This window comes from Meleagris gallopavo, chromosome 8 (assembly GCF_905368555.1).
Source record: "Meleagris gallopavo chromosome 8, MGAL_WU_HG_1.1, whole genome shotgun sequence".
Lineage (NCBI taxonomy): Eukaryota > Metazoa > Chordata > Aves > Galliformes > Phasianidae > Meleagris > Meleagris gallopavo.
In genome coordinates this window covers 32,394,913-32,420,083 of record NC_139411.1, presented here as the reverse complement: position 1 = coordinate 32,420,083, position 25,171 = coordinate 32,394,913, and the positions used below count along the sequence as shown (strand labels likewise).

General features: G+C 40.5%; 1 protein-coding gene across 2 annotated transcripts in view; it reads right to left on the bottom strand.

Annotated features, from left to right (window-relative positions):
* DOCK1 (dedicator of cytokinesis 1) overlaps window positions 1–25,171 on the bottom strand; it is a 274,016-nt gene that overhangs the window by 107,343 nt on the left and 141,502 nt on the right. For both annotated transcript variants that reach the window (XM_085229833.1, XM_085229834.1), the window contains exons 28-29: window positions 13,756–13,857; window positions 7,459–7,553 (exon numbers count right to left, since the gene is read on the bottom strand). In XM_085229833.1, coding sequence (XP_085085959.1) covers window positions 7,459–7,553; window positions 13,756–13,857 — 197 coding nt within the window. The remainder of the gene's footprint in view (window positions 1–7,458; window positions 7,554–13,755; window positions 13,858–25,171) is intronic.

Genomic DNA, 25,171 nt, shown 5'->3' with positions numbered 1-25,171 from the left:
AAGCATTACCCTAAATACACACTTCTCTTTATAGTTCTCCAGCTTCGTAAGACAGCAGTAAGTACTGAAAATGTCTTGAAGGGATTAAATCTGCCACCACCCCAAGGGGGACAGGCAGTTAATGAGCTGGAGCATTTCCAGGTCTAAACCTGAAGATTGCTCTGTTACTTAAAACTCTGCAAGGAGCCAAAAATAGCAAGGCCTGGGAACAGAAGGAAATGGACATAAATCTAAAAAAGCCTTTCTTCACTTTTTGTCCCCTTCATATAGAAAAAACTTCCACCCAAGAACACTAGCAGTTAAGACCCTTTATTCCTGTGTGCTTCTTCCTAGTTCAGGAGGAGATGTTCCCCAAACACACAATTCTTTTCTTCCAAGTTGCTGTAATTTTCTCATGGCAAACAGAAGGTTGAAATGTCATGGCAAACAGCAGAAATATTTTTCCGAAGACATTAGCTACTGCTGCACAAAGAACATCTGCATATTAGCCTCGTGCTCCACAGTGCTATTTCTGAACAAGCACTGAAAAAGGATCGCTCTTTGCCAGCAGAATGAAACACAGAGCCTCCCCTGTGCTTCAGGGTGAAATACAGCCACAACAGCCTTCACCTGATTTGACAGAGATGGCAGGGGACAGAGATCTATGTTCCCAGGAGGGCAGCAAATCCCATCCACACTTTAGGGACAGAAAAATAAGTTTGTCAAGGGATGCATGATAATAAAACACGTAACAAACAGAGTCGCAGCAGATGCGTGGCACAGTCCCACAGCCCAAGCCCACCTTCATCGATTAACACACGTCTCCCAGCACGTGAAACCCATAACTCAGACCACGTAATAACAACTCCAATGGCAGTTGGTTTAGTACAGCCATCCTTACTCCACCTGTAGACCCCAGAAGCGATTCATCACGGGCCCAAGCAGACAGGGGAGCAGCAGGGGAGCAGCAGATGATTGTGGGGACCTGGGAGGGTATGTGCCATCTCACCCTACACCTGCAGCACGGCAGCAGCACCAGGACAAGGGCTGCTGTGAAGCTTCTCCAGCAGAAGTTATCGCAGATTACAGAAATAGAGGAGAAAAGACAGATCCATTAAAAGCAGCAGACTGCCAAGAAACCGAGCGTTTCATAAATTTTCACAACAGTGCTCTTATCAATAGAGCACCTCTGTCAGGCACAACATTTCTACCTCGGAACAGCTGGGCTAAAATAACCTGCTGCAGAGGATGCTTCTGCTCTTCCACCAGGAAAGCAGAGAGTGCAAACAGCACCTCCTGGAGCACTTTCCTCCTCAGCCTTTGGAGCAAGAAAAAAAAGCCTCTGTTATTTTCAAGCTAGCCGAGTGCATTCGTTTCATTCCCAGGTCCAGTTAATTTGACAGGTGCAACACTAAACCAAAAATCCTTCAAGGTCTTTGCTGAAAAGGTCAGTACGTTATGCAACTAGGTTTTATGGACAATAAAAAGGTCCCCTCCTTATGCAGAAACAAGTCTGCAGTATCTTTATGTAATTTATCAGTGTGCACTCATCTGTTTTATTTATAAATGCAGAATGAGTTTCTGGGCACACGAGCTCATACTGAAGAGTGGATCCTGAAATGTTTAGCCTCAATCCATGCACTGCCAATAGTATTCTTTGCCGCTCAAGAAAAAAATCAAAATTGCTCATATTGGAAGGGTTATTTCATTGTATCCCTAAATACATTTTTTAGTTGTTAAAGTTTATGTGACTGATGCCTAAAACTTTCTAAAACATATTAGTATCAGGGAAGCGGGGTGAATCCCTCACAATTCAGGTTTTTCTGATCGTTCAGATTTCTTGAAAATTCTCCTCTTAAACTATGATTGCATTTCAAGCACTGCCCTCATCCCAATCTCTAATTCAGAAACACTACAGAGTTTCTGTATTCCATAACACATCACTGAGACACTGATGGTTAAAATGTTTACTCAGTATAAGTGCAAACTCTCCAGTAATGCCTACAAATCATCACCTTGAACTTAGTATTCATGTAGGTTTGAACTGTATATTTGCAGGTTTTTCAAAAGGAAGCAGCAGTTCCAAAGGATTTTATGCTTCCCCTTGCCACCCCCCTGTGTCTGCTGGGTTTTCTGTATCTTTCTGGCCAGAATCTTCGTCATCCTTCAGGACTGTTTTCCCCAGTTGTGAAAATTGCAGCTCCATCCATCAGTGGTTTGGGCAGATTTTAAGCACAGGCTTTCTCCCTGCTCCTCGTCTGACAGATGTGACTTGACTGGTCCATTACGTAAGGACAGAAATGTACTTCCAAAACACACGTGTTCTTCTTTCTATACGTCTGTACAAAGCATAGCAGATGATAGCACAGCTTCAATAATTAAGCATCACTTTAAAGATCCAAGTAATGATTTTGTTTTAGCTGTAGGTTACTTGCCAGTAAGAACAATCTCAGGCCACTGAAACCCATAACACACACCAGGGGTCACAGCTACACGTGACATCCTTCAGTTCACAGGCACACTGTGCTGTCACACTATGGATGGACAGCCACACACATGGCCAAGTTAATTCTGAAGGCACAGTGCAGATCTGACAGGTACTGCTATGACAACCATGTAGCAGAACAGCCTACGTTTCCCAGCAAGTTCCAAAAATAAACACGTACCATTCATGCTAGCAACAGCAAAAAGGTACCCGTTTACCAGACATCCCCCCCTGATCTGTCTTCCTCTTCTTTCCAAGACTTTTGTTGTTGTTGTTGTTTTTCAGATGGAAAAATCATGAAAATTCTCGCCCTGGTTTTCAGGAGGAATCACCTTCCCCTGCTGGGCAGGGCGGCGTGGAGCAGAGCAGGGCACAGCCTCCGTGCTGCATCACCAATGCCAGATGTGTTTGCTCTGCAAGAAACACGTAGGCACGAGGAAGCTGACTCTCACTGAGAAGCATCTCATCCCCTTCTCTTTGACTTCAAAAGAGAAAACAACCACGGATTTTATGTAAATATGGACATTAGACACGAAAACATAGAACAGAAAACAGCAAATTCATTTTTCATAGGCAACCCAGCTTCCACTGGAACAGCTGCAGATGAAAGTACCAGCTACAAATTAATATATCATAAGGTCTACCAGAGGAACCGAGAGCCTCAAATGCCAAAGTAAGAGCAGAGATTACTTCCATTTACAAAATGGTAAAGAGGAGCTGTTTACATGCTCTGAGTTACCTGCTTATGAGGAACCTAAATTTAAATTGTCAGTTTATGACAAAGTTAAAATAATTCCTAAAACAATTCCAAATCATTTCTAAACAGCGCTTAGAAGGGAAAAATGTAAACAAAATGAAATCCCCGTTGATAGCTCAGCAAATGATTTCTTCAAACTACTACAGAGAAAACTGCCAGAGTGCTTTTTCTTTTTGCAGGACACTTCTGGGACCAAGAAGCTGCCTCCAAAGCTCTCCTGTCCTGAAAGAGAGGAAAAGCTCCCAGCTCTGCAACTGTCAGACAGAGCCATCCAGGTTTCACACAGAGGGCAGTGGGACAGAAAAGCCACAGGGCTGAAGATCAGGTCCAAATGCCATTACTGAGGAGCTGGGATGGTATGAAGCAGCTATCACAGCTGCTGTAACCACTGCCAATAAAATCACTTCCTTCTAATTTGGGGGTATTCTGCCTTTACCTTGATGGGAAGCACTCTTCCTGAAAATACGAAAACACAAATCTTGCCATAAAATGTGATTCAAAGGTATCCTAAAATATTAGGTAGGTTTATTAACAATTTCCAACAGCAGTACTTAAAACAACAAGTAGCACTTTCTCTTGCTCATCCTTATCTTTGCACAACGTGATAATGAACACATTCAGCAACCAGTTGCTAACAGCCTACCATGGTTTAAAAATCTCACTGAAAATAGAACTCAGAGTTGCACAGTACCCCTCCAAGTTACAGCCCGGAGCCTGCCAACAAACACAGGCAGAGTCAAGCTCCAACAGCTCTCCGTACATCATTTAGGCCATTCTTCCCTCCCTAAATCACAACCAGTGTCTTAACAGATGCTCATCACACTGTTTTTCTATACTTCTGCTGCTGGAGACCTTGCAGCCGCCCCGAGCAATCGGTGCAGCGCTCCCTGCCCGACTGCCTCCCCAGCCTCAACCTGCATGTTCCTGGCTAGCTGATGACCAATATTTCTTGGCAGTTCAATGTGGCTTTGAGAAGACTGCTCCCATCTGCTCCACTGCATAATTTTATGTATCTGACAAATATTACTTCCAGCCCCTCTGTCTTTTCCCTTTCTTAAATGCAACCGAGTGCAATGGCCATTTCAAGTCCATAAATGGATTAAGAATTAATAATTAAATACTATTTGGATATTCTTTATAACCAGTCACCACCAAACCCCAGCCTGGTACGGGTAAGGCTGGTGCCAGTACGTACTGGCCTGTGAGGCAGTCTGTGTCTTGGCTGGAGAACTGCCTCTTGCTCTCCTCTTAGAAGCAGCTGTTTCAATCAGAACTTGCTATGCTCTATTATTCACTTCTGCCACCTTGTCTTCAATTCCCCTTTCAATCTCTGTTGCTTGGATATTGTTGTTTACCACTGAACAGCAGCTGATCCGGACCTAAATTTGACAGTGAAAGGAAAAGCTGTGTTATCAGTTTGGATATTGTCTCCTTTTCCTCCCTCTGACACCTTCCTCAGCACAGCACCTGATGAAGCTGTGCTGTGATTTCCACAGACACCGGGTGGCACACTGAAGAACTGCACACTGACAGCACATCAGCACCACTCAAACCTCTGACACCTGATTAACAGCTTTTGCTAAGGCAATAAACACTGTTTTTACTTAAATTAGAGAGGCCTGTAGATAGAGCATTAAGCGACAGATCTAAGAACGAAAATTAACAATGATCTCTTTGGATATGAAGGCTTGTGTTCATTCCAGCACAACAGGTGGTAACACACGACTGCCTGGAATGAAGGCTGAGCACAGAGGTAGCCCTGTGCATGGCACAGCACGGGGACAAGAAAAGCAAAGCACTGCACCACAAACATAACAGCAAATGCTGCATGAGAGCAATTGATGTGATCAGGTGCCTAAGGATGTATGTGCAGCTAGTATGCTTGAACAACTTTGTTTCACACTTTCACATATACGTCATGCAGAGGAACCAATGGACTCACAACCATTCTGGGCATAGCTACAGATTAGTTTGCTTAATTTGGCTCATGCCACCAAAATAAGGCGCAGAAGTATTTTGCAAGAGTGAAACAGAACTGCCTGCCCCGAGTCCTTCCTACTGAAAGGAGCACCACAAAGACCAAACCTGTTCTGATTTTTTTTTTCCTAGTTTCCTTCAGTAAAGGTTTATAGGCATGAAAATAAATGGATCAGATGGACAAAAGGTAGTTAATAATGCTGCTTCTTGTTTTCAGAAATCATATTAATTAAAAAAAAAATAATGAAAAGCACTCAAATCAATTCAGAAGCATTTACAAATGAACCGGTGTAATGAAAATTAACTTGTAAATTAAGAGATGAACAAACCCTTGGCACTGCTGCAGATATTCATCAACACCAGAAGGACTTGGGAAAAAAAAAATTAAAAGCAATGACAACAAAAGGCTTTACATACTAATGAGATATGTAGGGTACTGCAGGCACCCAGGAAAGGGCATGGAGCACATCACTGCCACTCCAGCTCCTTTGGGCCTTGGCATGGGAGGAATCACAGAATTGTAGGGGGTGGAAGGAACCTCCAGAGATCATCAAGTCCAACCCCACTGCAAAGCAGGCCCCCTACAGCAGGCTGCACAGGTAGGTGTCCAGGTGGGTCTTTGAACACCTCCATAGAAGGAGACTCCACCACTTCCCTGGGCAGCCTGTCCTAGTGCTTCATCACCTTACCATGGAGAAGTTCTTATGAACATTTGGGCAGAACTTCCTACATTCCAGGAAGGAAAGGAAGACCAGACAGTACTTTAAGAAGCAGAAAACCAAAGTTCTGACCCTATCTGAGGGCCTCTGCATCCTCATCCTTACCATATCAGGTTTTCAGGTGAGAATGCCTGATCAGAGTCCCTTTGTGCTCTAAGGAAAAAAACACTGAGCAGGGAGGGGCTCTTTCTTTACCTTCACACACACATTTCTATGACCAAAATTCCAAAATTAATGAAAAAAAAAAAAAAAAAACTGCACCCAACCAAACACTGTGAAGTTACCTGGCAATATTGTGAAGATAACCTGAGGAATGCCCATCTCCATCAGAGCTGGGAATAGAGCAGCTGTGCTGGCTCACAGTCACAGCGTGACACACGGCTGGCACCGCGAGCAGCCAAGCACAGACCTGCCTGCTCCTGTTCCACTCTCCTCCCAAACTCAGCGAAGCACAGAGGTGCTCTCCTCTCCTTTTTGAAAGGATGCTGATAACATATGCTGCGAGGCTTTCCAAAGCACCTGCAACAAATCTCTCCAGATAGCTGGGAGTTCTTGAAGCAAAACCACTTTCAAAATTAAAAAAAGGAAAAAAATTTAAAAAAAGAAAAAGAAAAAGAAACCCAATGAGCTTCAGATCTTCCTCACCAACCAATCTGAAAGCCTTCATCTTTTAGAGCAGCAGGTGCTTTGCAAGCTGCAGCCGCATGGAGCGTGCATCCGCAGCTGATGGATCCGAGAGCTGGCTGCACCTAACTCATATTTACTAGCAGTGGGTTTTATGAGGTGGTTAAGGCAAGTTCAGAAGCCAGGATTAAAGTTATGGCGAATTTTTATAACGAAAGTAGGAACTGTAGTAGAGGTTTTTATGTAAGTAAACACTGACAACTTTACAGCCATGGTAGCTACCAGTGAGCACAGAAGAGATTTCTCCAGGCAACCAGTAAATAAAATGCTTTTACTCATACTTCCATCACCGTACAAATAAAAGCATTTGACATGTTTAATAAATGTCACAAACACAAAATATTACACCAAAGCACGTTAAATATGCTGCAATTATTAAGCAAAAAAAACGGGGATTAGAAATACTGGCAGCTTGTTTCTTCATTACCAGGCTGCTGGAACCTGGCTTTAAAACCCCCTTTCAGTTCTGTCTGATTAATACCACCGACAACTTCTGAGCACATAATTCCCCACCAGCATACCATAACCACTGGTTTTTGTGGTCAGACACAAAAAATATCATTGATCTCCAGAGAACTAAATTCGTCACTGCAAGATACGTATAGATCCCTCCTGCAGCCTGTTCCAAATTACAGCTCTCTGGATGATGCCACCCGTAATTTGCTGTGTCCCAAAACGGATCTCTCAAACACTGTACTGCAAACTCCAAAGCCCATTTTTAAACAATTGTTTGCATCACAGAAGAAGAAAAACCTCTAGCTGCCGCATTGTGTTTTACTGTTTCCAAGCAACACTGTTGTTTCAGATCAAACATGAAACAGTCATCTCGGAGCTGCAGTGCTTTCCTCTGTACTTACTTATTCTGCATCATGTTCATTATAACCCAGTCGAAGGGATAGACATTCTTCCCAATGAGATTCTTGAACATGATGAATGTTTCCATTAGAAAATCCTAAAAGAAGAAAAAATATTTGGAAAAGACTGCTCTTATAGATGAAAAACCACAAGTGATAGTGTCAGTTATTGATGACTAGATTCAAAAGGCACTTGATTGCCCTGCTTCATAAAAAAGCAATTATTCATATAAAACATACACAAATGCTACTAAGTCATATTTACATATGATGTGCGTAAGTGCTACGATGATTCTATTTAAGCCTTTCAGAAGCTGTATCAGGAGCAATCCTACAGCATAAACAACCCACTGCACTGCTCAGGAAGGAGCTCTGGATTGCCAGCTACGAAAAGGAAGCTTCCTTGGAACAAAATGTTTTCTTTCCTATACCAGAGGATGATGGAGCAAGGCCCTTTTTGTGCACACTGTACCACAGCACAGCAATACGTGCCCAGTGTAAGTGGGACCTCTGCAGAGGTAAAAATTAGCACAGAGCATACTGAGTTTTCCCTTTCTTTGAATACATCCCCCTCAAATTTTCCCTTGCCCCAAAGCAAGACAAAGTTAAAAAGAAATAAAAAAAATAAAAATAATATAAAAAAGCGAAATATAATAATAATAATAATTGGATTCGGATTTCTGCTGTGGTACACATTAGCCATGACCTCAGGAAACAATGGCTCTTTTTTGGCTACCATGAAACTCCAAAAGACTTTCTCCCTGAAGGGAGCAGCAGTAATTGCTTCTGCCAGCGAAAACCTGACCCAGAACAAAGTTAATTTAGTAGCACAAACCAATTTATTTCTACACAGATATAAACAAACATCTTTTTGGAACAGAAACCTGATGTACTTTGCAATGTAAATCATCTACAATTTGGGAATCTATAATTGCTATCTAACAATTTAAGTAGTATCAAATGCTCAGAGAAAGACAGAGAGAGGGAAAAAAAGACAACTTAATGCAAAAAGTCCTTGATCCACTTCCCATAGAGATCAAAATGAACTTTTATTCTTGACCAAGGTTAGAATACTTCCCTACAGCTCTTCTGTGTCTGCATGTATATTGGCTATCTTTAAAATGTCAAATGTCTACAAAAAAAAAAAAAAAAAAAAGCTAGATTTTCCAGGCTTCAGACTAAGGCTGTTGTTTACGTAACCTTTCCAGTGAGAAACAAACACAAAGTTATTGCATTCCCAAGTATTTCTTCATGAGTGAGAGCCAGCACCTCGGCCAGATTTTATCTCCGGATTCGATGTTCTTTTACAATATTTCCCTGGCTCAGAAATTCATTACTGGTTCAAAGCAGGGAGCTGCAGAGATCCTGAGGACACAGCACTGAAAGAAGTGATGTGAACTTCCAGCATGGCACAAGGGTCTCCTGGGGCTGCCCGAGCATCCCCACTCCTCAGGCAAAGAGGGCCAAGAGAGCATCTGCTGCCACCAAGCATGTTCTCACCCCCAGATCTGTGGTATCTCTAAAGTAACTCCTGTGCTCTTTCACTAAAATCCCTCCCAACAAAACAACACCAAAAAAGAAAAAAGAAAAAAAAAAAGGCGTTTTGACATTAGTAGTACTGAGATAAAATTTAGAACTGCTTGTGGTTAATGAGATGTTACTGTTGCATAAAGCAAAACTCATCCCAGACACACGCTCCAGCAGCTCAGTAAAACGTGTCTTCATTTAAGGGCTCAAACTGCGTACTTCACTGCCCATTTTTCATGCACTTTGGTGAGTTACATAATTTCTAATAATCACACTGCCTATTTTGCTGCCCAAGCATTGCACACTATTTATTTCACTGGAGTGCATGCTTTTTTCCTGCTGCACACATCGAGTGATTTTCTTACTGATGCTCCTTCACAGCTCAATAACTGAAAATTTCAGTGGAAGTGGCACCATGGGAAGGGTCATCACCTAGCCAAGAGAACAGATTTGAGCTCACGGTGCTTTTTTTCTCCCTTAATATTTTATGAATACAGATGTATGCCTTCTTTTATCCGTCACTGTTTTCAGCTGTTGCACCTCGGCATACTTTGCTGATCAAGCTGCACGTGAATGAATTTCCGTACACTTTGTTGATGATTCACATTTGTTAGTGACTCTGAAGGTTGTGCCACACAGGAGTTGCACTCGTTTGCTGATTCAGCTCTACATTTTCATCTACTGATATTTACATTTTAATAGTCCTAGTTTCACAAAGGTACTTTAAAAAAAAAAATAAAACGCACCATAGCAACTGATGTAGTTATTGATCAACTAGAAGCGTGGAATGCTTACCTGCATGTGTTTACAACATTATTGTGTTTTAAATTTTGTTTTTCCTATAGAAAAGTAAATGGTTTGTAGGGGCTCATATGGAGCAAAACGTGGCTTTTTCATGGGGAATGGAAACGGCGGGGGGAGCTATCTGTTCGTGCCGTGCTGCTGTGGAACCTGTTTATTTTCAGTATACTTACAACCAGAACAAATTACTCTGAGCATCTGAAAAACGATTTTCAAAGTGTTGTGAAGAAACACTTCTGATCTCTCCCCAGCTACAGCTAAAGATTATGTTCACTGTCCCAAGGAAGCATAACCCACAACAGAGGGACCCCTTCGCCATCCCCATCCAATTACAGGGAGAAACCAAAGCAGGCTGTGAGAGGCTCCTCCACACTAAGACTCCCACTCCAATACACCTGTATCACTAATTACATTTTTCATAACTTTGAGTAAGAGTTCAAGATTTTATGAATAAAAATAACTAGCTAGCTAAAATACATAGGAACGTGAAATGGAAGGGAGGAAAAGCAATTAAAAAATAAGCATTTCTTGCACCTCTTTAGGCCAAGTTGATGAAAATCTTGCTTTACTGAGTTCTGAGTTATACTCCTAAATCAAATATATTCAGCTATAGCTTTTCACTGCAACAACTGAACTTCCATAGAGCCCTGAAGCTGAGGATGCCTTGTGCAGACCTGTGCCCAGCACCACAGAGAGCTCTGGCTCTGCAGGGCATCCATCCCCCTACAGCCCCCTGGCACACACACCCTGTAAAGACTGCTTAAGCTTCACAGTCACAAGACTAAGCTTCATTGAATCAGAGAATCATAGGATGGCTTGGGTTGGAAGGGACTTCAAGGACCATCGAGCTCCAACCCCCTGCTGTAGGCAGGGCCGCCAACCTCCACATTTAATACTAAACCAGGCTGCCCAGGGCCCCAGCCAACCTGGCCTTGAACACCTCCAGGGACAGAGCAACCTCAACCTCTCTGAGCAGCCCGTGCCAGCACCTCAGGACTTGTCACAGAAGCTTGTCACAGAAGGATGGATGGTACTCACCCATTCACATTCAATTCATTAAATTCAAAGCCCTAGGAGTGCAAGATTTTAAGGGGAGAGAAAGATGGAGGTACAGAAAATGGTGGCCTTAAACATTATATAAACAATTTGATATACTCATAGAGAATCAGAGAGTCATCAAGGTTGGAAAAGATCTCTAAGATCATCCAGTCCAACCATCTACCTATCACCAATATTTCCCACTAAACCACGTCCCTCAGTACAACATCTAAACATTTCAGGACATTGTCTTGAATGCCTTTAGGAGGAACACTTCTAAGATATTCCACACAGCAAAGCATTAGCATGTATTTTCTTTGTCAACTACTATCAAATGTACCTCAAACAACTGAATATGAGGTTCACCAAGTAAAAAAGAAGATAAGTCAGCTAGCTCCACAAATAACCTCGGTGATCTTGGATGAGGTTTCATCTCAGGATGATAGTAGGTTTGACAATAACAAACTCCTTTTAGAAAGAGATACCTTAATCTGAACATTTTCTAAAATTGAACTAAACAATATATTCTGCTGGGAGAGATAAGACTTAGTTTTATAAAATTCCACCTCATCCTTCCAACATTTTAAGGTCAAGAAAGACCATTATAATATCTAACACAGGTCATAAAGCTTCATCTAGCAGTTCCAGAACCAAGCCTGTAACTTCTAGCTGAGATTGAGCACATGCTGAAGAAAGGGTGATTGAAGCAAACACAGCCTCCCTTACATTCTTCATTTAATTCTAACTTAGTTATTATTATATGTAAGAGGACTTCGGATTCAAACAAAATCACTTTGGATCTAAACTCTGAAGAGCAAGACAAACAGGAGGCAATGCTCCTGGGGGAGGTGGTATGTACTATTCTGAACTCGGGTTCCAATTAACACTGAAATCTCACAGATGAAGAACTACCTACGAGAACAGTAACTTCCTATTTGCTCCTCACTGAAAGGCTACCTAACTTTTTCTTTGAACAGAGAAATTGGGTTGTATCTTCATCCTTTTGTCCCAAATGATGACTGAATCACGTTTTTAATGTGTTAAAAACAAAATAAAAGGAAACCTCAATGAATAAATTATTGTCACTGCAATCACTATGTACTGCCATAATAGTACTGCTCCACACTTTTATTCCTATTACTTATAAAGGAAATTTACAACACTATTACTTACCACGAGCATACTAATGATTCAGTGGTTTCTCAGCTTACTACGTACCTTAGTTGCCACTAACATACACACCAATTAATCAACGATGTTATTTAAACATTTAATGGGTATATTTTTAAGTAAAGATATAAAAGTATTACAGCAACGAAGCTTGGATTAGGACATCTGCTCCTACGAGCCAGTCAGGTGGCACAGCAATGGAAAACAAGCAGCCAAACAGTGCACATGCTGATAGAAAATAAAATATGATATAACTCCAGCAACAAAACCCAAGAAGATGCAGAACAGGATGAATATACAGAGAGTCAGGATGAAAGAATAGAAGACACCAAAAAAGTGACTTTTAAATATATTAGTTAGAGTAATCACAGATTCTCTAAACAATTTTCTTTCCTCTCTTCATTTTGTCATTAAGAGCTGCAAGAGCAAATTGCTTTTACCTTTTTCCAGATAAAACTCTGTAATCAGTTTGTCTTTTCCAGAGCTACGCGCTTTGAACTAGCTTAAAACTATAAAAACATTTGCTGTGGTTAACCAGGAGTGTTCTGCCCTTTTTTAGCCCCTTCTACAGGCTAAAGCCACTACCTACCTGAGCTAGCTGCATCTAGCTAGAGAATGTCTCAGTATTAGTGGAAAACCAAGTGGGGAAAAAACACCTTATCAAAGGAAGGGCTCCAAGAACTCAGAGCTGACTGACTGTGAAGCAACCATTTAATGTCATGATGTCCTTCTGCAGATCTCTGCAGTGGACTTTGCCTTCACTGTCCTGAATCATCAGCATTGTACTTCACTCTTCCAGATCAGTTGCAAATATGTTGAGTAACAGGGGCTCTAGCATCTTAGCTGAAAACTGGCAAAGGGCAAAGAGCTCAAACCTCGCAGAACAGAAGCGGAAATAAAGCGAACAAAACCTAAGACAACAGTTTTTGTTCCACTGGGTACAGAAGGAAGAAGAAAATCTAACTAAGGGTCCCTGCGAAGATTAAAGCACAGATGAAAGCTGCCTAAAATGCCTGACAGAATCCCTAACAGCAGAGTGGGCCACGTAACGCTGCTGATCAGACTTCAGGTCATCTGCTAATTGATGGATCTCAGCCAACAAGTTTGGTAGCTACTTTGCAGCATGCACTTGCCATATGGCAATGATAGTTTCAGGTCATTAGAGAGTTTTCTCCTTAGCTATAAACTCTCTTCTATTATGCTCTAATTAAGTTGTGTTGTAGGATTAGCTAGGCTACCGAACGGCTCTGAGAAGACGAATTTCAATTATTATTGCTTATTTAACAACTAAGGGCATCTTTAAGGTTAAAATGCTTTGTATAAATTTTAAAGCCAGCAGGTCTGCAAGTAAAAGCTATTTAAACAAATGAACAAAATTGGGACATCTGGGAGATTTAATGATGGAAGTTCCTTTCCTCAAGCTTTTTTTCCTTCCCTCTCCTTAAACAAAACAGATTTTTAGTAACGACTTGGAATTACTATTTCCTAATACTTTCTTTTAATTACCTTAAATCCAAGTCCCAGAGCTTGCTTTGAAAATATTAAACAGCTCCAGAGATGAGCTGCATTCCTGCATACGGCAGGAAGGTTAATTTGGTCCTTTGCAAATTCCAAAAACATCATGCTTTATTAATTATTTTGTATTACATTTGTAACTTGAAACATTTTGTCTCATAACTACATTTAAAAAACAGTAACAAGAAAAAAAAAGAAGCCACAACAAAAACAAACTAACTGTGGATAGATGAAGGACATTACACTTACCACAACATCTGACCTCATCTTGCCAAAGGTCTTGATCAAATGAGCATAGTGATAGTCCTCCATTTGCCTTAGAATGGCAGTCATGCAGGCAACGAAACTTCCCTATGGAAACAAAAATATAAGCAATTATTGCAGATAGAGCAATACATTACTTGCCATCAGAACACAGCCGACAGAATTCCATCATTTAAATTCATGACTGGATATGCAAAAACCTGGCAAGAAAACCAACAAAACCTGTGAAATATTTCTCTGTCCAGTTTCATGGCTTTATTACCATCTCCACTGAAGATTTTGCAACGTATTCTTCTTACAAAAACTGCTCAGGCATTAAAGGCTTTGGAAGGTAATAACTACTGCCAAAAATATCACACGATATCAGTATTTGCATTTGAGAAGTCAATACTATGCTCAAGGAAGAAATCTCTCAAAATCATTATATTGAGAATCACAGCCTAACCCCAAGTTTTAATTTATTGAGTGGCATTCTGAGATACTGTGATGCTTAACAAAAAGAATCCTAAAACCACTAACTTCCACAGAAATGGGACTGCAATGCCAAACCTCCCTCTCTCAAGCCATGGAAAACGTAAGAAGTGAAGACGAAAGTTTAATCTTTTTTTCCCTGGCACATAAAAATACCATATCAGGCCTCAAAAGCATATATTTTTTTTTATGAAAAACCACTTCTCTTGCTACTGGAAACTCCAACCCCATAAGTGACATTTCTGCTGGTTCATACTCCTCCTGCAGCTATCTGCTAAAAACACGCTGACTGGTTATGGTAATAGCATCCACACTTTTTCTGATCTTTAATGAAGAAAAACATCGTTGGGAAAAAAAATCAAGAGAACTGTTCAGAAAATAAATAATGGTCTATACGGTTCGCTGGGACTGTAAATTCACCTTTCTGTGCCCTATTCAAGGTTATTCTGTGTCTGCATAGTGGGACAGAACGCGCAGTACATTTTGATTCTTTCTAAGCACAGCACGGACTTTTTATTGTTTATTTTTAAGATCTTTATTATTTTCAATTTAGAATATTTATTGCTACATCAGCCCAAGTAATTGAGATCAAATACAAAATGGCATTAGGTTACCTGTGTGCATTATGAGCCCTCTTATTTACTCTCCAATGGCCTGAACTCCACCAGATGAGCACTCCTTCAATATGCTTTCCTCCTATGTCCTCCAGTTTATGGCTGAACTCCTACGTAACTGATTTTGCCCATGTGAGAACATTATTTTTCTACACTATGTAACCATCTCTGATGAGAGTTCTTTAGGCACATGCAAATGGATAAATCTGAAAGTAAAGAGCCACCGGAGCTATTGTTCTATGACATCAAAAGAACTTTATGTAACACTACAGCAGAAATAGAAGCAGTGGATGTATAAAAGATAATGTTTACTACCATGAAATGTAAATCAGACTGGATCACCTCAAAAGAAAAACATTAATTGTCAAGGCACTGTATAACCAGCACACTACGTAACAGACACTGTGAAAGAGCTTATGCCTGCGAGGAGATGTTCAGCTGCCAACATTAAGGCCTCCTTCCCTTAATAAGGTCATCAGTCAAAGTGAGGTTCCACTGATTCACAATTGTTTTTTAAAATTGACTTCTGAAGCCTTCAGCCCAGCTGCAACTCAGCCCATGGCTCCCCACCAGGTTCTGGAGATGGTCCCTAAGTGCTCAGCAGAACTAAAGGCAGCCTGGGTTTGCTACCTATACCTTTTTATGGGTGCTCATTCACCCAGTGAATCTGTAAAGTCCATTGCTTGGCAAATACATATATGTGCACTTCTTCCACACATTTGCAAATGCAATCCTTTTCATGTAAACCACCAGCAAACATCTAATCTCTGCTTTTTTGTACTTTGCATGGCCATCTAGCACCTTTGATCATATTTTTGTGCTTCTCTACCCTTTTGATGTGTAATGTAACATACGCATCCGTAACAGCCAAAAAGACCAATTTTGTACCCAAGAAAATTACCATGGTAGCCTTGCATAAGAATAAAATGGAAGCAGAGCAACCATAGAACTTCCATCCACATTTTAACATCTATTTTCAGACACAGCAGCAGCCAGAGACAGCTTTCACCATCATTCCTGAATGGTGAGAATTGCAAAGGACACCTGAAAATTTGATGTGTGGTCGATCAACACCCTGCATTTACTGTGAGTGTGAAAATGGAAACAGGAGAGTGTGCTGATCACCTGGAATGTTTGCAGCAGAAAGAATAAACACAGAAAAATAAGCAAGGTTGGCGTTACAAAGGAAACATGAAGGTGAGGGAATTCTATAACACGTTAAAATGATGATTAAAAAAAGAAAATAACAAACCAAATACAAAATCAACCACAGAAACTTGTTATATGTTGTCATGTCAGAAGTGATTCCTACCAGAACGCCTCGAGGTCCTTGGCAATTTAATCGTTGTTATTTCTGATTTCCATGCATAAAACAATGTAGCTTTCTCCTCTTCTTGTTACTACCTTGCTAACACAAAACTTCCCTTCTTTAGTATGGAAATGTTCCCTTCTCTGGAGCACAACTCTTATGAATAACAGCTGAGGGAACTGGGATCGCTCAGTCTGGAGACTAAGAGGCTCAGGGTTGACCTTATCACTCTCTACAACTACCCGAAAGGAAGTTTTGGCAAGGTAGGTTTGGCCTCTTCTCCCATAAACTGGCAACAGGATGAGAAGGAATGGCCTCATGTTGCGCCAAGGGGGGTTCAGGTTGGGTATCAGGAAGAAAATATTCTCTGGAAGAATGGTGAGGCACTGGAATGGGTGCCCAGGGAGTGGTGGAGTCACCAACCCTAGAGGTGTTCAAGGAACACGTAGGCGTTGTACTGAGGGACGTGGTTTAGTGGGAAATATGGTGGTAGGTAAATGGCTGGATGGGATGGTCTTGCAGATCTTTTCCAACCTTGGTGATTCTATGACCCACACGCACTGCCCACTCACACAACACTTCTCTCTTGGATCCCTACCTGCTACAATGGGACGAATGGCTTGCTGGATAGGAAAACATGCTCATTATCAGAAAAGTATACGACTCGTGCCGCTTTGAGGCATCACGTGCAGCCAGCATGCTCTTAATTACAACACTAATAAAATTTGTAATTATTTATAGGCAATATTTGTGTTGTGTTTTTTTTTAATGCTGCCCATTAACTATTTAGCAATATCTAACAAGGTTTTAAATTTTAATCTTCAGTTGATTTTTAATTTTCGCATGGATCCAAAGACCATTGCCATCTTCTGCTGCACAGCACTCCAAGCAATGCAAAGACAGAAACCCGAAAAACTAATTCTCCCCAAAAAATCAATTTCAATTTTAACTTTAGGAGTAATTGCAAACCTACATTAATACAGCAAGTACTGCAAGGGCAACACAGGGCTTGCCATTGCCCCGCGTGATTATTAGCTATTTATTCACTGAAATAGTGTCAAACTCAGACTGAAGACCCTTTCACATCCTTCCTTAGTTTGTTAGATACAAACACTGGAAATGAATTATCCAGGAAGAACAGAAGGGAGAAACAAACCAAAAATGCTGATTCTTCTTCAGAAAGAATGCATTATTATTCAGACAACAAAGTGTACATAAGATGATGTCATTCCAAAACATAAACTTACTTCTAATACCAGAAAATACACTTCTAAGTGAAAATTTGAAGATGCTCACAGATACTAAAAAAGTAGTTATTTTCTTATATTATTTTTACAATAAAGTACAAACATTCAAATGGCTCTTTAATATCTGTTGAAAGGGAAATTTTAATATAAAATAATCCTCGCAAGTAATAACAACACTGAAAAAATTCAGATACTTCCTGCACTACACACAGCACATGTAATGCTTTTTTTCTGCAGGGGTAAAACATCTCATTTTAAATAGCCTAGTCCCTTTTCTTCCTGGGAAATATGAGCTGGAAACATAAAGCTCCTTATGCACAGTGAGAAAAATCAAAACTTGTTAAGAGATGTTTCATTATTATTTCTTTGTTACAACCCAGGCTGGATGTGGCTCTGGGCAGCCTGGTCTGCTGGTTGGCAACCCTGCACACAGCTGGGGGGTTGAAACTAGATGATCATTGTGGTCCTTTTCAAGCCAGGCCATTCTACGGTTCTATGACCAAATTAAAAACAAACAAGTGGTTAAGCCATAAATAAAACTGCCACCACTTCAGGACTATGAAGATACACATCTATTCTTACCAGGTTCCATTTTATTTTTTTTCCTCCAAGGCTCCACTTGTGTGCCTGCAGGAGCTCTGCAGTGCAACTCCTGTCTGGCAAAGCAACCAAAGCAGTAAGCAAGCACATCCCAATATATGTTTTTAGTGGGCCAACACTCATGAAATTAATAAAGAAATGGACTTTGTGGATGCAAAACAAATGTAACAGAGGAATCTTTTGCATAGTAAAAAGCTACCTCTATTAAAGTATCTTAATTATGTACTTATTTGGGAAGGCACCCTACCTGGGAAGGCTGGTTCTTTGCAGCGTTTTGCTTCCGAAGAAAGCTCAGGTCCCAAACTCTCCAAATCTACCATCCAAGACAGTGACAGCAAGGAGAACTGAGCCCCCAGGCACCTGCCCTGGGTGGATGCTGAGGCTCTGATCCTACTTTAAAATCAATTCTGGATGAACAAAATCATCCCAATTACTGCTCCATTTAAAGGAAAGGAAAACCCATGCATAATGGAGAAGAATGGAGGAAAAAATAATCTCTGAATGCAGAGAAACCTCTTCGCCTAGAGAAGCAAAAAGGATCATCGTACAGATCAAAACCCAAACGAGATCACGTTAGCTTGGCTGGAATTCATTTTGCAAAAGGATTATTTATTAGAACCTTGGTGCCACGCACAATGAGAATATATACAAAACATTCTCTCGTCTGAAAGTGCTTTGTGCTAACTTTTGTAAAAGGCAAGCAAAAAAATTAATGAGATGTTCTAGCAGCACCATTTATCATTTTTCTAAGGCCCTTTTTCAAAGAAGTCCATTTCAGCCCAAAAACGCTTCATTTTAAAAAACTCTAAAGAGTCTCAGTGTTAAATAGTTTGCCCTTCAATTGAAATCACAGTGCTTAAGATTTCTGAAGGTCAGCCCACTTATTTTTGGTTTTCTAACTGCAATTGCCTTTCCCCACGCTACATTACAAATGATTTCACTGAAAATCTACAGAACTGCCCACAGATCCATTTGAGGAGTCTTATCTTATGCTTCTATTAATGCTAGTGAAAACACATAAAAGAACAGTATTTATGGGCAAGGTTAATATTCAAGAAGCAAAAAAAAAAAAAAAAAAAAAAAAAAAAGGAAAAGACACAAAAAAATCAATTTTTATGGAATTCTGCAGACATAGCATTTAGCACAGTCTATAAAATCTAAACAGAACCATCATAGGATTTAGAATTACTTTTTTAATGTAGCCAGTGCTGTTGCACAATGCCTTCCATCCCACTTGGGTGGAAGCAGGACGGAGCTGCAAAGCAACACAGACCTGATCTGTCTGTGCATCCCCCTCTATTTTAGGAACTGCTTCCATAAAGGAGCAACCTCTGAGGAAGGCCTCAGAGATGCAATGGATACCCTTCTCACACCAGGGAAAGCCTTCCCTCTTGTTTATTTTAGATTTCTCAATGCAAGATTATGTCTTACTTGCTTCGTATTATTGTTTGGAAACTGATTTAACCTTAAGATCGCTGGTTGGAGAGGATGCCAGTGGGATGGGACTATGCAATCAGAAAGAAAAAAAAAAAAAAGATAAGAAATTACCAGATTATTCTTGCACTCAAAGTTCGTGGATCCTACAGAACAAAATTCTACCTTTGACCAAACACATCTAAGTCATAACGTTAGCCAAAGCCCTCAGCAACAATTTTAGTTATCCAATGTGAGCAACATTGGAAGCCATGTAAATAAACTACAACCAGGCTGATGCAGGCTAGATAAAGAAGTTGTGTTTTGCAAATAAAAGGATGAAAACATTTAAGATAAACCAGCATCCCATGGTAAGAATGATTACGCTGCAGCCATTCCAGTAACTGTGACAGCCTACAGTACAATGGATATTGTCTGTGTGCAAGGAAATCACGCCACGGCAAGAAAGCCCTATGGCTACAATCAAGGGAATAATATGGGAAGATTCCCTATTAGCTTGTAAATGAAGACAGGCAATCCTGCTTGATGAACAGACTAAAAGAAACAGCCATTTCTAAGCCAAGTTATTCTATTTTTGGTGCTTCTCATTTGACTGTTGTGATATAAAATATTTAACAGCTGGTTTATTGAGGGACTCAAAAAGCTTGAAAGAAAGATCAGAAAAATATGCAATCAAAATTTAATTGATAGAAACATGCAGATTAGATATCCTTAGGTTAAAAAGGAACTTGAAGAAAGGGTCTCGGGGGAAGCTTTTTGAATTTTTGAACTAATTTCTGCCTTTGGTTCATAACCACATAAACCATCACACTGTGCTACAACACTGTCAGGACAGAACAGGCAGAGGATATGAGAGGAGGTTGTACAGTGAGGAAATTTGATGGGGACTCATGTTTTGGTTCGGCGAAGGGCGATACAGTCCTTGAAGATAGAAACTACAGCAAGTCTCATCAATGTTTAAGAAAAGACAGGGCTCTCTTTGCATGTAGATGTTGTACAGAGGGACAGAGTTTAGTGGGGAAATATTGGTGGTAGGCGGATGGTTGAAACGGATGATCTTAATGGCCTTGTCCAACTTTGGGGATTCTACGATTCTGTGATTTGTACGGTCTGAAAATTAAAATATGATTATAGTCCATGTCCTCATTCCCTGTTCCCCAAGAGTAGGGAAACTGACTGAACAGGCAAAGATAGCATTGCTGAAGCAGTCTGGCCCTTGATCACAGTTTTCTGATTTTAACTTTCTGCAATATTTACCATAATGGCCTGTGATTTTGTACAAGTAATTAGGAAAATACAATTTCAGAAGTGTCTGCATTTTAAGCTAGACCTTCATTACATACGTTGACAGACAAGAGGCACTCAAAAGATGAATATCTAGTAGTATAAATGGGATTTCACAGAAGTGAAACTGCTCTTCCCTGCCAACAGGAGTCTCCTGTTATTACCTATTTCTTCACCTATAGTCTGGCTCCCAAATCAGACTGCACCTCTACAGGACAGATGCAAAGAAAGGCACTGGAGGAGCCTGGTTACTGCTCGTATTCCTTGCAACTATCAATCAGAAGCTAGAGTATGATTCACCAAGGGAGGGAGAAAAAAGCATTATTTCCATTACGGAGTCGCAAAAGCAAAAGCACAGAGAGCAGAAACGATTTACTTGGGGTCGTGAGCTGTGCTGTGAGCACAGCTCTGCTGCCCACTGTGAGCCCCAGACACATTGGGACAGATATTTCGTTGGGAGTTCTTTTGTTTTCTTTCTTTTTCCCTAGCAATTTTCTACTGGACAGTTTTCTCTTTGTCATACAACCTGTAGGCTGTCTCTTATGCAGGCAATCTTACTTCATCTCTAATTTCTTCACTTTGCTCTATTTTGTAAAAACATATGCCAAGTTTTTGAGCAGCAGCACAGAAAAATTCAGTAGTAATTCCTATCAGACAATGAAAACAAGAAGTTCAGATTTCAGTATTTTGCTACAGGCAGTGCTGGAGGCTGTCTACAGGTATTTACAGAAGCCAACATATCTATATTTAATAAGAATACACTATCAAATAGCACAGAACTATGTAGCACTTTGCATTTAATTAAAGGCAGGAATCCAAGAAACAACAGCAGTTCAATGGGGACTTGATTTAAAGCAGGGAAGGATTCATGTGCAGCACCTGAAAAAGTTGACATGCAGCTTTGCATCCAAGAATTATACAATTCTTCCACATAACATTATTAGATGTGTTATTTCTTACTAAACCCAGAGTAATGCAGAATACCCAATGGGATTATGTCAGGCCACCTACTGCTAAACAACGTACAGTATCAAGGAGATCTTCAAAGCTAAGAGACACATCAATAAAAGAATACAAAATCAATCAAAAATATGCAGCCTAAGAAAAATCAGATGAGCATCTACATAGTGAAAAACTAAATTCATTTAAGTCCTTTTTCATTACTGTTTGGACTGCATCCCCAACAGGACATTACAGATAAACAGTCCCTGCACATTTCCTACTGCAGGAAGGTACCTGAATGCAGCAGAAATCCAACACCAGCAGGCTGACAGGACGATATCAGCTTGGTGAAGGACAGACTGGGTGTTTTTTCTGAGTTGGAGCCAATCACTACATTCAATAGCACAGGAGGAAACACTAAACTGCTGGTGGAGCACAACCAAGGGTGTGCGGGGTCACAAAGCCTGAGCTGAGCAATCCTCTACAGACCTGCCCTGCTGCCAGGTTTGCAGGCACCCATGTCCTTCCAGGGCCAAAGGAGCCACGCTGTGTTTCTGGAGCAGAAAGCAGTGCAGAAAACAGGGCAGCGTGCAGCAAGCATTATTCTGAAAACAGCACTTGCTCAATTCTGGGCAAAGGGGGTAATGGAAAGTGATTTCTGCTTTACTGGTCTTCTTGACAATCTCGGGATAAAAACAAACAGTAAGTGGGAGCAGCGCTAACACGTGAATAAAAGGGGTGAATTACAACAGTGTAAAATTGAAATACATTTCCTGTACTCTAAGTACTTTTTAAAATAAGAGTATGACAACGTGAAGAAGCAATCAGTTGGAAGAATCAAAACTTTAAAAGCTTTTTTTTTTTCCCCCCAAGAAAGCCAAATGAAAGAACTGAAGCAAGTAAGTGGACAGCCCACTGCAGACATCTTTCTGAAGTAATTAAACCAGCTTATGGCCACAAGAGTTGCTTTTGCAGGCACACAGTTTTATATTTATTTTCCATTCACTTTATTCCATTTATTTGAGAGTGGTAACTTAATGGGAATGCTTCTGTACTGAATAACTCAGAACAACTCAGGTATAAAACGAGTTTTGATAATTTTCCTTGCGATATCCAAAACACACTCAGTATCTTCAATAATAACAATGCATTTTTAAATGCTAGATTTCCACCACCAAAATGAATTTCCATTTATAATTGAATTTCATTCTCCTTCCAACACCATCTTGGCAGAAATCACGAGGGAAAAAACTAAATCCCCTCACAGCAAAGAAGTGATTTATCATTTTCTAACACGGTAACACTTAAACACTCGGAATAGGATTAGATGTATATTCAACTATGTAATTGCTTTAATACACATACAGCCTATGCACGCGGTTAACAACAGCAACTTAAGTCTTTTTTAATCACTTATCCACACCTAAACGAGAATTAATCTCTCTCTGAAAATGCAATTACAATTAAATCCAAAACGAGATTAAAATCGGCGATTTAAAACCGATTCCAAGGCAGCTCTGTGTGCAGGAGGCACAGGGACGCGGCCCAGGCCTGTCCACACACACACACACACACACACACACACACACACCTCTGGCACACAGCATTTGGCCCAACTGCCATCACAAACAGCCCAATACGAGTGTGCACTGACACCTGCTCACACAGGTGGCTGTTCTGTGCTTTTAAAAACCTCTTTTCACCACCTAGGGTGAGGTGTTGCTGAAGGACGGGCTCTGCCAGCTCCAAGGCAGCATCGGGCCCTGCAGTGCTAAGTAAAGGATACGTGGAACAAGTTTAGAAATGCTTCCTCTCTTGTCATCTTCGGTGAATATTCAGTCTTTTAATTAAAATTTCCATTATAAACATACATCACATGCGCATAATATTTCATCTTAAGGCTGTTACGTGGCTACATTGGTACATTTTTATAATGAACAACGCAAAGTGGCACTACTCATTTCACTGAGCTCTGACACACTGTGCTGTTCAGGCACCCACGAGATGGCAGCCAGGCCAAAGATAGGCTGCAGATTTATTGTTAGACTCGTGTCCAAGTCCAGCTCCATTTTTCTTCTCATACACACTCACACAGCACTACAGAAAGCTGTGGGTCTGATTCTCACCTCTCTCCACTCATCTGCATGGCTGCTCCAGATGAACAGCTGTGTCTGAGATCAATGCTAACAAATTTGGCCATTAAACCCATGCAAGAAAATCCAGAAGTCAGCACTGATGCACTTGTACTAAGGCTAAGATGGTTCAGCTGTTCAACAAATTGGGAAAAACAACAACACAAGCATGTGGATGAAAACACTGAGTTTGTAAACATTTAAGTGGAAAGTCTAAAGACTTTTGTAGCTCTTTAAGGCGTACAAAAGCTACCAAAATGGAGACAACAGAAAACGTCATTTAAAGTAAAGAGCAAGAGGTTCTAAATGGAAGAGTTTCTCTACTGAGACAGAAAATATATTAAAAGTCTGAGGATGCATTCAGCTCATGTGCGTGTATACAGCTGTCAGGTCCCCAAGTCCATTCAAAGGCAAAAATTAGCTTTAGTTTGGAACATTTTTCTCTGCACTGAATGTTAAAAAGTCACTTCATATTACCATAGAAATCTCATGAGATGCATAAAGAGTTAGACACAAATCATACTCTTCTGCCTTTATATGCTCAGATCTGTGCAAAATACTGAGTAGCCTTTACTAGTTGGAGGAAGCACAGGTTTATTTCTTCTTCACATTTTTAGAAAATAACTCCACAGAAGTAAATTGCAAACAGGATTGACTAAATTGTCCCACTCAGCGTGCACATGTCAAAACAGGCTTATCTATTGAAAACTCCCTTCTCAAATCAGAAGCTTGCCAACTGCAGTCCTACTGAACACAGGATTACTTAAGAAAGCTTGTATCATGCAAGAGTTTGCATAACAATAATATTATAAAGCAGATTAGCTCATCTCTTTGTAAGGAACAGCCCTGAACACAGCCGGACCGTGGGACTGTGGGAGGGGAGGAAGGCCGCACTGAGGCGAGATGTTCACTCCTGTATCTGAACTCCATTTTATCCTAATTATCCACAAATAGTTACAGGAAGCTAAGGTTAAGAAAACACTGATTTTACGTTCCACTCAACACACTACTCTATCTGGTGTATCACCATAAGCAACTTCTTCATAATACAGGCAATCGAACTATAATACAGGCAATAGAACTCCTCCCTTTTTGGGGCAGAATATTTGAAACCATAGCAGAAAAGCAAACTGATCCTGATTTATGGCACAGCCTACAACATTCACACCCACTCTTCCAATTTGGCAAAAGCAAGTCTTGAAATCACCAAAAAACTTTAACTGGAACAGCTGAATACGACTCATTATATATTGAGGTGGTAAATTTAAGGACATATATTTTGAATAGCTTTAAAAATGTCTTAGGAAAAGTAGAGTTAGACAAAATGTCTTTCAGGGCTAAGGAAGTAAACCTGATTATGCCTATTCC